General features: G+C 40.8%; 1 protein-coding gene across 1 annotated transcript; it reads right to left on the minus strand.

The window, feature by feature from the left end:
• Positions 1-98: 98 nt before the first annotated feature.
• LOC111237036 (ras-related C3 botulinum toxin substrate 3) lies at positions 99-11,255 on the minus strand. The gene is made up of 6 exons (XM_022765989.1): positions 11,110-11,255; positions 8,022-8,093; positions 6,060-6,177; positions 5,070-5,132; positions 4,303-4,462; positions 99-2,760 (listed from the first exon to the last, which is right to left on the minus strand). The coding sequence occupies exons 1-6, from the start codon at positions 11,142-11,144 to the stop codon at positions 2,630-2,632; spliced, it is 579 nt and encodes a 192-aa protein (XP_022621710.1). The 5' UTR covers positions 11,145-11,255; the 3' UTR covers positions 99-2,629.
• Between the last annotated feature and the right edge of the window lie 1,029 nt (positions 11,256-12,284).

Consider the following 12,284-nt stretch of genomic DNA (forward strand, 5'->3'; position numbering starts at 1 on the left):
AAAGAGAAAGAAAAGGAGGAGACTAAGTCATGACAGACAGCAGAGTACTTTACATATACATTTGTATTTAGTATACAAAAAATTGAAATATTTCACCACACAAACGTGAAGTAATAAAAAATAAGACAAACAGTTAAAACAAGTATACAAGTCATCTTACATTACATACGTACATTGCCAATGCATTTCATCATACAACCTCTCCTAAGAATTACAGTGGGGCAAATAACCAGAGAACTTCCATGCAATAGTAGAGTAGAATTTTTTGCTGTATTTCTCAGCTACATTTCAACACCTTAGCTAGGCAGGACCACATGACATGTTTCAACCACACAGTTTGCTATGCCAACCAAAGACAGCGTGACAGAGTGGACTGCAGTGCTGTGTCTCGCCACACGGGGGAGACAAACACACTTGCAGGCCTGCAACCATACAGAAATGCATGTCATAAAGGTGCAATCTGCGCCGTTTGCCACCGTGACAAACTCCACAAAGATTAGCCCCTTTATTGTACACTGTTAGCAACACTTCTAACTTCGACATGAGCAACTATAATCCCTTTAGTTTGAATTGTTTTAGTTTTAAGAGCTAAATATTCAGGTACATGTAGATAGATATTCATAACGCATTCCTTTTCTAAGGATTATTCTGTACATCACTAGATGTCATTGATACCCATTTTTTCTTTCTTTATGTCCACAGAGTGTTGAAAAGTCTTGTGTATTTCTACAATACAATATGAAATAGTACCAAAAACTGGACACTAAAAACTTGGCTTAAAACAATACTGTCTTTTATGCACTATCCCAAACTGTCAAACAACACCGTCTCACTGATACCGACACGTGCTTGTTCAAACACACAAACACCAGCGTTCATATACACGCCTGTGACAAACACTCACTCAAACACACACGCACACACGCACACGCACACACGCACACACAAACACACACACAGAGGAACAGAGACAAGATCTAAACAATGGGATAAATTAAGACAGAATATTTTAAGACCCATGCAAGCTCCTCCACCCCCAGAGGCAGAACTCAGGCAGCAAGGTTGTACAGCCCCCATGTTTGGCATGCTCGTCTGTCACGTGTTCACAGTTAGATAAAGTTACCCAAAGACACTTGACTAAGATCAGATTTCTGTTGAAAGTAAGAACACAGGTGTTAAAAAAAAAGACTGGATACACCTTTTCCACCCAGCTTTTAACCACAACTCATGGGCTTCATTAGCAAAGACGGCCGAGTGACCAACCTAGATAAGTCCTCAATGTCTCACAGTCTTTGTTGATGAAGACCATGGGATGCGATAAAAAAACTCATGAAAAAGATTGTAAGTGGATCTTGAGTTAAGATTGTTTTATTAAACTACTTTTAACATTTGAGCTTGAATATTAATTCTTAAACTTGTAAATATCATTTTTCAGCCTCATCTCTCAGTCTTCACCTGAGTAAACTGATGACCTTATGATGACAGTAGTATTCAAATGGTTAAGAATGAGCCTTTACAAATGTGTGCAAGGCTCAAAGAGAAAAGCAAATATGTGTGATTAGTTTAAAGTCACTGCGGTTAAAAGTTTCTGCTCTAACTTTGGGTTGCTGTTTCAATATTATAGGTCTCGTCCATTTAATCCTTTCAGTCGTAGATATTTTCAGTTATATCCCTCATTTCTAAAATTCTAACAACTTTGTACTCATCAAAACTATTTGCTGAAATGTCCAATAGGGCAAGAAACATGAGCAGTCACACAGTTGTTCCAGTTGACCATGGGCAGCTTCACCTGCTAGGCTAATAGTCTAACAGGCTGGGCCCCACTGAGCCTGCTCTAGCCTATAACACTACCTGGTGCCAGAGTTTCTGTGTGGTAATTTGATTTAATATGGAACATAATGAAGGTCTTGACCCTAGATGTTGACAAAGACAAAGCGTCGAAATCAGGTAATGAAGCCACCTTAAGGCCCTTTTTTGGGGGGGTGGGGGGGTGGGGGGGGGTGTCTCAGCAATTTGATTTGGTAAGCACAATGCTAACAAAGCCAACAGAAACAATGGCTACGACAACAACCTGAGGCTTTGTTGTAATAATCAGAATTCCCCTTCAACATATTGTTCTCTTTTCTTGTGGAGGAACCACACTATCTCTATTTTACACTCAGTATGTGAAATTCTATAAATGCAGGCAGTAGTATTTTGTTTTGAAATGCTGATCTTAGATCAGAAGCTAAGGGTAACTTCCGACCTGAAGGCGTATTCATAGTTCACTTCCTATCTAGTCAACACTGCATTAATTCAAGCAAGCATGGCTGAGAAAGAAGAGATGTTACAGTATGAAGACGAGTAATAGAAACCTTTGTCAGCCCTCATGGCAACTTGATGTGGTTCTATGAGTACAAAGTAGGTGGACAGTCAATGTCTTTCAGAACCTATGAACTATTCAGTAATGGTAAAAAAAATCAGAGTAAATATTGGCCTTGTTACCAATATCGCTTTGAAAAAACATCAATATAAAGAAAGCAATCTCAGCAGTGCACACTCACTCTCACTAGTTTTCTCCCATCCTCTCAGAGAAGTAGTGGTTGTTGTTCATGGTGATGCAGTGTAGTGTTATAGCAGTGTTTCCTCCTCAGAACATGGTGCACCTTTTCCCCCTCTTCTTCACTGGCGGAGGGCAGAGCACGGCTCGGATGGCCTCGTCGAATACCGTCTTCAGGCCTCGCTGGGTGAGCGCGGAGCACTCCAGGTACTTCACAGCCCCTGAGGACCAGGAAGAGGGCATGATGGGAAACACAGTTCTTAGTAACACTGCTTCCAGGGCTTAAGTGTAGCAAGGGCTCAGGAATATTCAAATGGAGACAGTTAAGAAGCAGCAGATATGTTGTCAACCTTAGGGTCTCAGTATACTTCACATGAAGTGTGTGTTAACTCTTCTCCTTAAGGTTTCCTTAAAATGTCCACTTAAGTATTCAAGGTTTTCTTCTTATCTTAGTCTCATACTGAAGGGAATCACTTAAAGTCAGTTAAGCTACTGACGACCTTAGAGATCAAACTAAGGAAAAAAACTTAAGGTACCTCTGAGTGTATCTTAACTGCAACTTGGCTGAATTTATGGCGATAAATGAAGAGCATGAACACATCCCATGAGTTTTTCCGATGAACACCCTCATTCAATGAATGAGTAATTGATTTTACACTATAGAATTGATTAGCAGTCAATGTATGATTTGTCTGACCGTCAGTTTGGTTTTCTTGCCTTCTTTTCTGTTACCATTTTTTTCTACAGGCCAACTTTTTGAGGCAATTACAGGTGAGATGATAACCGGTATCACAAGTGCAAATGCCAGCAAACAAATGGTCTCCATGGAAACTGTAGAACTTTAGCACTGTAAAATCTCTTTCATTGCTGTAAATGCCTTAACATTTCTCCTTAACTAGATAAACTTTTTAATAGATTCTGTGCAGCACCCTCAGCTAAGGAGAAATTCAACCTTAAGGTGTTTTGTGCAAGCACACAGCAATTGGCCAGGTGTGCAGAGGTGTTTAACTAGTGCAACAACATGAATGCATTTATGAAGAGACCCAACCTTGATATGATTCATTGCATTGAGACAGACCAGGGAGGCACTGTGATGTAGTTTCAGCAGGTTTTTCACCCCACCATGGCAACAGTAACGCAAGGTATACTGTATGTAAAATACACATAAAGGTTTGAACAAAGAAGCTATCGTGGGGAGTTTAGGTCAGTGATTTCATTTTATGTTTGGTTTTTAGCAAAGTTCCCCTTGATTCTTTTGCTAACAGAGCTGGATTCAAGATGTGGTTAGCATTAGCTTAGCATACAGCCTGGAAGCCTGGCTCTATGTCCAACATTTCTAAAGCTCACTGATTTACATTTCCATTGAAATTTGACATTTCCATTGATTTCAAAATTCTTTTTTAATTTTAATTTATTTTTTTAATCTTTGATTTGAGGTCTCTTCAGTAAAAAATACCTGCAGTAAAAAATGTAACGTGACATCCTGGCCTCTGCCTCCAGTTCTGTTTACTGAGTGAGCTCCCTCCATCAAACTTGGCTGAAATGTGACTGCAGCAAATCTCTGGCAGCTTCACAATAAGAACGTTCCTGATTCACCGTTTGACCTGATTTGAAATAATAACTTCCTCCCTGTATTTGACCTCACTTATCACAAGGCTACATTATATAAACCACTCACCATTTGAAGCTAAATAAATGGCAATAAATGACTGAATCATCATGCAAACCATATCCAGCTGTGCACATGCCACACTCAGCCTTACCAATCTCTCTCGCCATGGCCAGGCCCTGCGGGTAGGTGATGGGGGAGAGCTTCTTGTCTCGCAGCCTCTCAATGGTGTCCTTGTCATCTCGCAAATCCAGCTTAGTGCCCACCAGGATGATGGGTGTGTTGGGGCAATGGTGTCTCACCTCAGGGTACCACTGGGGCACCACACACACATACACACAAGCGTACATATGTATATACGAAGGACAAAGTCAATGAGAGAGGAGAAAGAGAACAGTTAGCTTGATACAGAGGGAGAGCGACGAGGCCTTTCCATGATGACATTCAACAGACTCTGTGAGTTGTGAAAATAGAAAAACAGTTTTTAATACATCAGTCTGAAAGGAAGTGTAGCTGTGTGAACACAAAACATCCTCAGGCAGAGCAACCTCCAATCACTTCACATCACATGATGAGAGAACCAGAAGCACTGACTCTACAGAGCGAGGTCAGACCATAAGCAAAGTGTGATTTCATATGAGAGCGTCTCATGATGCTCAGCAGACCAAACCACAGCTGGCCGCCCCCCTCCCTCTGCAGAGTGTCTGGACTCGTTCAGCCCTCGTCTTACAACGTGTCTCTGTAACACATCCCCCGGGGGGGGTGTGAGTTCAAATCCAGAGCGTTGTAAGCCAAGGTCTGGACAGGTGGGGCAGCAGTGTGATAAACCAGGTGGAGCCATAGATGTGCCTCCTTGTGGTCAGACTCGGCGTGGAGGGGATAAGGGGGTGGGGGGTTGGGGGGGTCAGTCAGCGTACTGACCTTAGCTCGGACGTTCTCAAAGGAGGCCGGACTGACCAGGGAGAAGCATATCAAGAACACATCCTGGGAGAGAACCAGAGAGATGGCTAGTTGAGATCAAGATCTGTGTGTGTGCTTGAGCGTGTGTGTGTGTGTGTGTGTGTGTGTGTGTGTGTGTGTTAAGCCACAGAAATAAGCTTATTTTTTCTTGATAGACACTAATACTTCTTTATTTAAGGGCTGCTCTCAAACTACTAAACAATTAAGAGTGACTAATTAATAATTTTTTTTTAAATTTGAAGGATCTCACATTATAACAGTAACATATAATTTCATGTTATAATAACAGAGTTTTCTTGTTGTAACTACACAAATTGAAACTTTTCTCTTTAGTATAACAACAAATCTTTTATCTTACTTTAATGTAGGTATGACTGTTTCAATTATATAGATTGAGAAATGTATGTTTCATAGTTGGTAGTAATCAGGTAATTTAGAATTAAAGGGAACTATCTAACCATACTTAACCAATATTATTTGTTGATTAAATCTAACATTATATGTATAATATTTTGTAATTTGAGGTAAAAAGTGTTATTATATTAATTACAGTTATTGTTGACACTGTTTACATGATTGTATATACGTCCACCATAATACATTTCATGTCCTTTACTCTTCAATCTATGCATAGATACATAGTTGTCAGTTATTTGGTGGAAACATTCAGTAACTATGGATTTCTGAGTAAGAACTAGTTTGTTTGGTGCAGCAAATCATAAAGTAGCAATGTGTCAATCTCCACTCGTTTACATTGCAAATCTGTTTCAGAGCATGTAGGTAAGAGTGCACGAGTCTCTCTGCACGTGTGTGTGTGTGTGTGTGTATGTATGTGTGTGTGTATATGTGTATGTGTATGTATGTGTGTGTATGTGTGTGTGTGTGTGTGTGTGTGTGTGTGTGTGTGTGTGTGTGTGTGCTCGTGTGGTTGGGGGGAATGAGTATGAATACCGTCTGTGGGTAAGACAGTGGTCTGAGCCTATCGTAGTCCTCCTGTCCTGCTGTATCCCAAAGGCCCAGATTCACTGGTTTCCCATCCACCATCACATTGGCAGAGTAGTTGTCAAAGCTGCGAGAGGGATATCACACTGAGTAAAATGCAGTGACGGGACGCGGTGCATACACATAGTTGATTTTGTTGGAATTGAGTCGGGAGTAAGAACACCTCATTCTAAACCACACTGACTAGAAGCCAGCCTTTAACAAGGGGTTTTATACTTATCATTATACTAATAATAGTGTGTGATGACCTCAGTACCTTTTGACTTTCAATGGTGTAAATTGTCATACATTGCCACCAGGTGGTATAGTCAATGTAAAGCATTAGTTCAATATTTTGGGAAATACTTAGCCTTAGATGAGAAGATTGATCAGTCTCATAACTGCTCTGTAAATACAACCATACACCAATAGAGGGTTACCTTAGCTTAGCTTAGCATAAAGACCTGAAACAGGAAGTAACTGTAAACCTGACTGTTACAAAATACCTACCAACACCTCTAAGGCTAAAAAATGAACATGTTACATCTGTAAAACTGAAGTGTAAAAACAACAAGTTGTGGTTTCACATGTGCCAAAGCACAGATACCTCTACATTTCTCCAGTTACTGATCCCAGCCAAGAAATAGTCCAAAACATTAACCCACAGTAAGACCACAACTTGTACATTCTTAACATTAACATTCTTAATTGATGAGCTTTAGAGGTACTGGGGACAGAGTCAGGCTAGCTGTTTCCCTCTGCTTTCCGTCTTAGCTTAGCCTATGCTAAGCTAAACTAACTGCTTGCTGGGGTTGGCTTCATATTTACTGCGCAGATAAGACAAGGGTGTCAATCCTCTCATCTAACACTTGGTAAGATGGCAAATAACACTTGAAAAACACCTCTGCGATACAATAAAATCACTGGAGCTTATTGTGCTGCCAACTATGGAAATTTCAGAATATATATAATGATATAGTAGCCTACATTTTCTATTTGTACATACAGTAGTTTGACAAAAAAATCTTAAAGGAGTTATTTGTAAGTTTTCTCTGCGGCTGAATGTGATTTCTTGTCAGTAGTGGGTGGTGGTGGTCGCTGCTTGACAAGAGCTTCGGCCAACATTGCGTAAACAAGACAAGAGGTTATAATACGTCCTCTGAGCAGCTACAGTGAGTTGTGAGTTGGGGCTAGCTGGTTAGCATGCTAACTTTAGAGGACGAAAAGATGTGATAGAAACAAGAGTTAACATTGGTGTTTCTTTCTACATCTGGAGACAGCTATTGTTGAGTAAATGAATGAAGTTTGACGCTGAACTCACAAACTTTGCTTCTAGACTGGTAACTAAATAGTTGCTAATGCTAACGTTAGCTATGTAGCAATAGCAAAACTTACAAATAGCTCCTTTAAATCAGTTATGATGTGATCACAGATTCATACTTAGGTCAACAACTGAACTATTTGCATGACAACTTAGCTGAGGAAGACCATAAAATGTGGTTGAAATTTCAACACAAAGCTAGCAAGTCAACACTGAGTTATTTCTTTTGTTTTGTCAAACTATTTTTCCAACAGGTGAGAATAAACTTGAAAATTCTATGTTTATAGATGGTCTGTTGTATAATGTTTGTATAATCCAGCAAGTGAAATACCAAACAGGCCAAAGCATTGACGCAAAACCCTTATTAAAAGACAATATTACCATCAATCAGTCGTGTTTATTGGTTTGCGGTAATACCCACTAAGGTCTAATACATCTAGAGATGTTAAATTGAGTGCTAGCAGAGTATACCAGGCTGGTACTCTAACTCATGGATGACATTTCTATCATCTCATGGTATACAGCATGTTGTCAGAGGACTGGTCCTATAATATTAAACCACTGCTTACATCAAATAAATGTGTAACATGCGCAGTGTGTGGGTTACTCACACAGTGGGGATGTATTCACCAGGGAAGGCATTGGTGGTGTAGCTAATCAGCAGACAGGTCTTACCCACAGCCCTGAGGAAGAGGGACATCAACGTTTCAATACAGCTCTACACTCGTGTACAAAAACTAGATCTGTATAGATTGTATGGAGGAGAGTGTGTGTGTGTGTGTGTGTGTGTGTGTGTGTGTGTGGTTGTGTGTGTGTGTGTAAAGGCAGGCTGCTGCTCTCTTTCCATGAGTGCCACACAGACACTGGCCTACATTCATATTGCCTGAGGGACACAGTGGCTCCCTATGAAATATAGAGGATGAGTAAATAACAAGAGGGAAGGAGTTAAAATTACTGATACTGACAGGTTCAATTCATTCTTTTAATTCTATGTAAAGAAGAAGACCAGTATGATATGGTCTTCATCTCATTAAAGAGGTATTCTAGTGATTTAGCATTCATATGTCTCCATGAAGTCAGGTGATCAGTGAGAGATTATGGAGGCTATATTCTGACTTTCAGTCCATATGTTGGGTCAAGCTCCAAAATCACTATATCCTAAACGTCCCACAATGCAACTTGATACTGTCTATTCTTTATTCTTTCTCTATTCCTCGATATAAAAATGCTATATGTTTATGTTATAGTTATCAGTTTGAATTATTCATGTTTTGTCCATCAGTTTGTCATGATGCTACGCTCTACATACTACAATACTCATCAGCCTCAGTTGACGTTACCATGGAGAGGGAGTAACTTTGGTGCAAATCAGTGCTGGTGCAAAATTTAAAACACTTTGCAGGTGGGACCAAAACACTGCATCATAGATGCAGAATTCATCCAAAACAAATGAATTTAAGATTGCGTTCTGTATCTGTTCTGTATGAAAGTGTAACCTGCTTGTCATTAGCTGCACAAAAAAGAAGAATGTGAAACTAATATCTGATGTTTCTTACTGAAAACACTCTTTATTAAAATGTATTTTCTAACACAGTTCTGCATCTTTTGTACTGACGATTCAACCAGGAATTTTTCATGTCCATCCAACACCGTCTATGACATGACCACAACTTTTCACTTCCAGAACCCCCGGACCTCCAAGATTACTCATCCCAACTCTATTGTTATATATATTGATATGATATATACAGTATATCAATCTTTAATGATATGAATCTGATACATGAATGTGTGGGGACAAGTAAAACGGAGACTTTCTGTTAGACAAACACACACTCAGATGGTGTCCACATACATTTTCCTCATAGACCACCATTTTAAAAGAGAAGGCAGCACACCTCCAACTGCACGGTCAGTAATTACTCTTTGTATTATCAATTTTGAATGAGTGCAGGTTCTATATTTGTATATGTATAACTTTCTTACAGCCTAGAAAAAAATCTTTATGTGTGTGACATCAGCACAATGTAAAGTCTATAGATTGAGCTGGAATGCAAAGGCGGAGCCAGTGGAAGAGACACTAATGAGCATGCGCAGTGGGCCACATTATGCTGAAGCAACCCTGAAAGGTAAAAATGTTTTTGGCTCATGCACTCTGTGAGCAATTTTCATTCAAGTGAATGGGCACCATGTTTGAGTCCATCAACCAGTTCTTATAATACATTCATGAGCTAGTGTCTATGCAGCTGGTGGCCTTTTTCAAAGCCGACATTTTGACTTATCTTACTAGCACAGGTGCTAACATAAACTATGGCTCTGTTCTATAGAAGTGTCCCAGTAAGTCATGACAGTGTGACAGTAGGCTAACAGGAGCAACACCAGGACCCTGACACTGAAGCAGCTGCATGGAATTCAGCCATCCTTCATTTCATCAGTTACACCTGTGCTGTTTGCTGCGGATTAAGACAAACTGAAAAAACAATCCACAAGTCAAATGGTCCAAATGACATCAGGTGAAAATCTGTACTCCTCTGAGCACTCCACACACACACACACACACACACACACACACACACACACACACACACACACACACACACACGCACACACACTAGCTGGCTAGCTACAGTACATGGCGTCAGTACAGTCTGTCCTATGACAGCTCGTGGTGATCAGAAAATGACTATAAAAACACACATTTGTACAGAGCAAAAATTCTCTTCACATTGAGTCTGACCACACCTTCAGACTCTCTCTGCCTGGTAACACACATCTTCAAAACTCCACCTGCTTCCTCTTATAAACATCTTTTCAAACCCAAACTGTCACCATCAGGGTTAATCTTCTAAACTGAGCAGGAGATACTCCCCATAACCACTAAACTGAGCTAAATGTGTAAAATCAGCAGAATGCTCTTTTATGACCTTTGACAATTCCTAACAATCTTTTTCTGCACATATGCGAAATACAGTATCATTTCCTCTACAGTGCAGGATTAAGGTCACAAACTTTTCTCAGAGATCTGAGATTAATCCCAGAAAGGAGTCAAAATTCTGCATAGAACAGCATTTTAGTCAAAATTGTTTAATTCCAACATTTTGACTTTAATCATATGAATGTGACTTTAATCTGAGGCCTATTCTTAATTTATCTAAGAACTGGCTTTAATGTAAGAGCACATTTTTTTTTTTATCTCAGTCTGCAACTAGCAACGATATTATGATTTTACGACATCAGTGACTAAATCCACCCACAGATGTCAGTGCACGGAGGTGAACGGGCTGTGGATGCAGTAAGAAAAGGCTCACAGAGCAGAATTAGGGCAGCGGGGCCTGTTTGCCACTGACAGGGCCACAAATTCCTTAGCGTGCATCAGCACTTCAGCCTGCCTCCAGTGGCCTGCGAGCAGTGCGAGGCGTGTAGGTGTTCCCGCATAGCATCCCGAGGCGCACCGCTCCCACTATTACAATGAACCGAAGAGCACGACGGGAACGACCCGAACGCGCCCACAAAGCACACAATCGAGGAGATCTGTCGAACATCAGGGAGCAGAGCGCAGAAAACCGGGGCGACCGACGGATCGGTGAGCCCCAGCTCCTTTTCCTACATAGCATCCTCCCATCATCCATCCGTCCGTGGACGCATCACTGAACCACACGGGAGAAAATGAATTGGTGCTCCGCGTGTTGAAGCGCTTACCCGTCGCCGACCACCACGCATTTGATCGCCTGCATTTGGACACGAGCTGGAGGCTTTCAGGGAGCCGGCGATGGTGCTTTAATAGATCCAACAGTCTGCGCTGAGGTCTCGGATGAGAGCAGCGGGCCAGTCCGCTCGGCGATGGAGCCGCAGTGAAAGGGGACGATGACGAGCAACGCCGAGCGAGTCCGGAAAGTGCCGAGCGTGTTTAAAGGGACATATCGCTGAATAGGAATCCTGGCAGATGAAGAGAGGATTCACTTCGTCTACTTCCGCCTTCGTTTACCACTGCTACCAACACATTTACCCTATTCTTTTAGCTTTGCATCGACTTCCAGCTTTGTATCTAAAAGTGATGCTGCCAATAAATAACTTGAATAACAACAGAGCCAAAGCCCATTTCAGCCGAGACAGAAACAAATAGGTGGAATGTTAAGAATAAAAAAATAAAAACACTGGTAAGAGATAGTCAAGTCATAGTTATAGTATATTATCTCAGTATCTCATAACACATATCTCATGTACAAAGTCAAAAGTTATTATCTCATGACTCTGACTAGCATGTATAGCCTACTTTTATTTTTTTGAGGACTATAAACCCAGGAGGCCTCTTCAATCTTTAACCAGTCAGTTGGCTTCTCCACTGCTCACAGACTGAACAAGACTCCTGCTTCTCTTTAATATGCACCAACTTTAACATCTAAATCTCATTTTGCTGAAAATTGAATTCATTTTCTCTGCTGTTCTTTTACTTCCTAATCACAGGCTAATCACTGCACTGGAACAGCATCCCTGCTTCCTTAACATCTCAATTAAACAGATTTTATTTTCCTCCCCGTTGTGTAATAAAATTTGTCATAACGTATTCTGTTGCCAAGCTCGTCTCTGTGTTTGAAATAGCATAACTTTAATTAAAATTCAAGATATTGATTATGTGTGGGCTCTGCGATAGACTAGCAACCTGTCAGGGTGCTCACCCAATGTCAACCCCCCCCCCCCCCCCCCCCCCTCCCGCGACCCTATAAGGATAAGCGGTATAGATAATGGATGGATGGATGGATTATATGAGGTCTTGATTGAACCATATAACAGTTTGAACAGAGCAGCAGACAAAGGTTTGGCAGGGTTGAAATGTGTGTGAAGTATCTTGAAAGTTGAAGATCTTTGGCTGCAGT

Source organism: Seriola dumerili, unplaced genomic scaffold (assembly GCF_002260705.1).
Source record: "Seriola dumerili isolate Sdu_G_001 unplaced genomic scaffold, Sdu_1.0 BDQW01000807.1, whole genome shotgun sequence".
Classification (NCBI taxonomy): domain Eukaryota; kingdom Metazoa; phylum Chordata; class Actinopteri; order Carangiformes; family Carangidae; genus Seriola; species Seriola dumerili.

Bases quoted from the DNA above. Each gene is read 5' to 3' on its own strand.
- LOC111237036 (XM_022765989.1), bottom strand. From the start codon at position 11,144: ATGCAGGCGATCAAATGCGTGGTGGTCGGCGACGG. The intron at 5,133-6,059 runs GTATTCATACTC...GTTCTCTCCCAG, and splicing joins CACTGTCTTACCCACAGACG to GATGTGTTCTTGATATGCTT. The intron at 2,761-4,302 runs GTAAGGCTGAGT...CCTGGTCCTCAG, and splicing joins GGCCATGGCGAGAGAGATTG to GGGCTGTGAAGTACCTGGAG.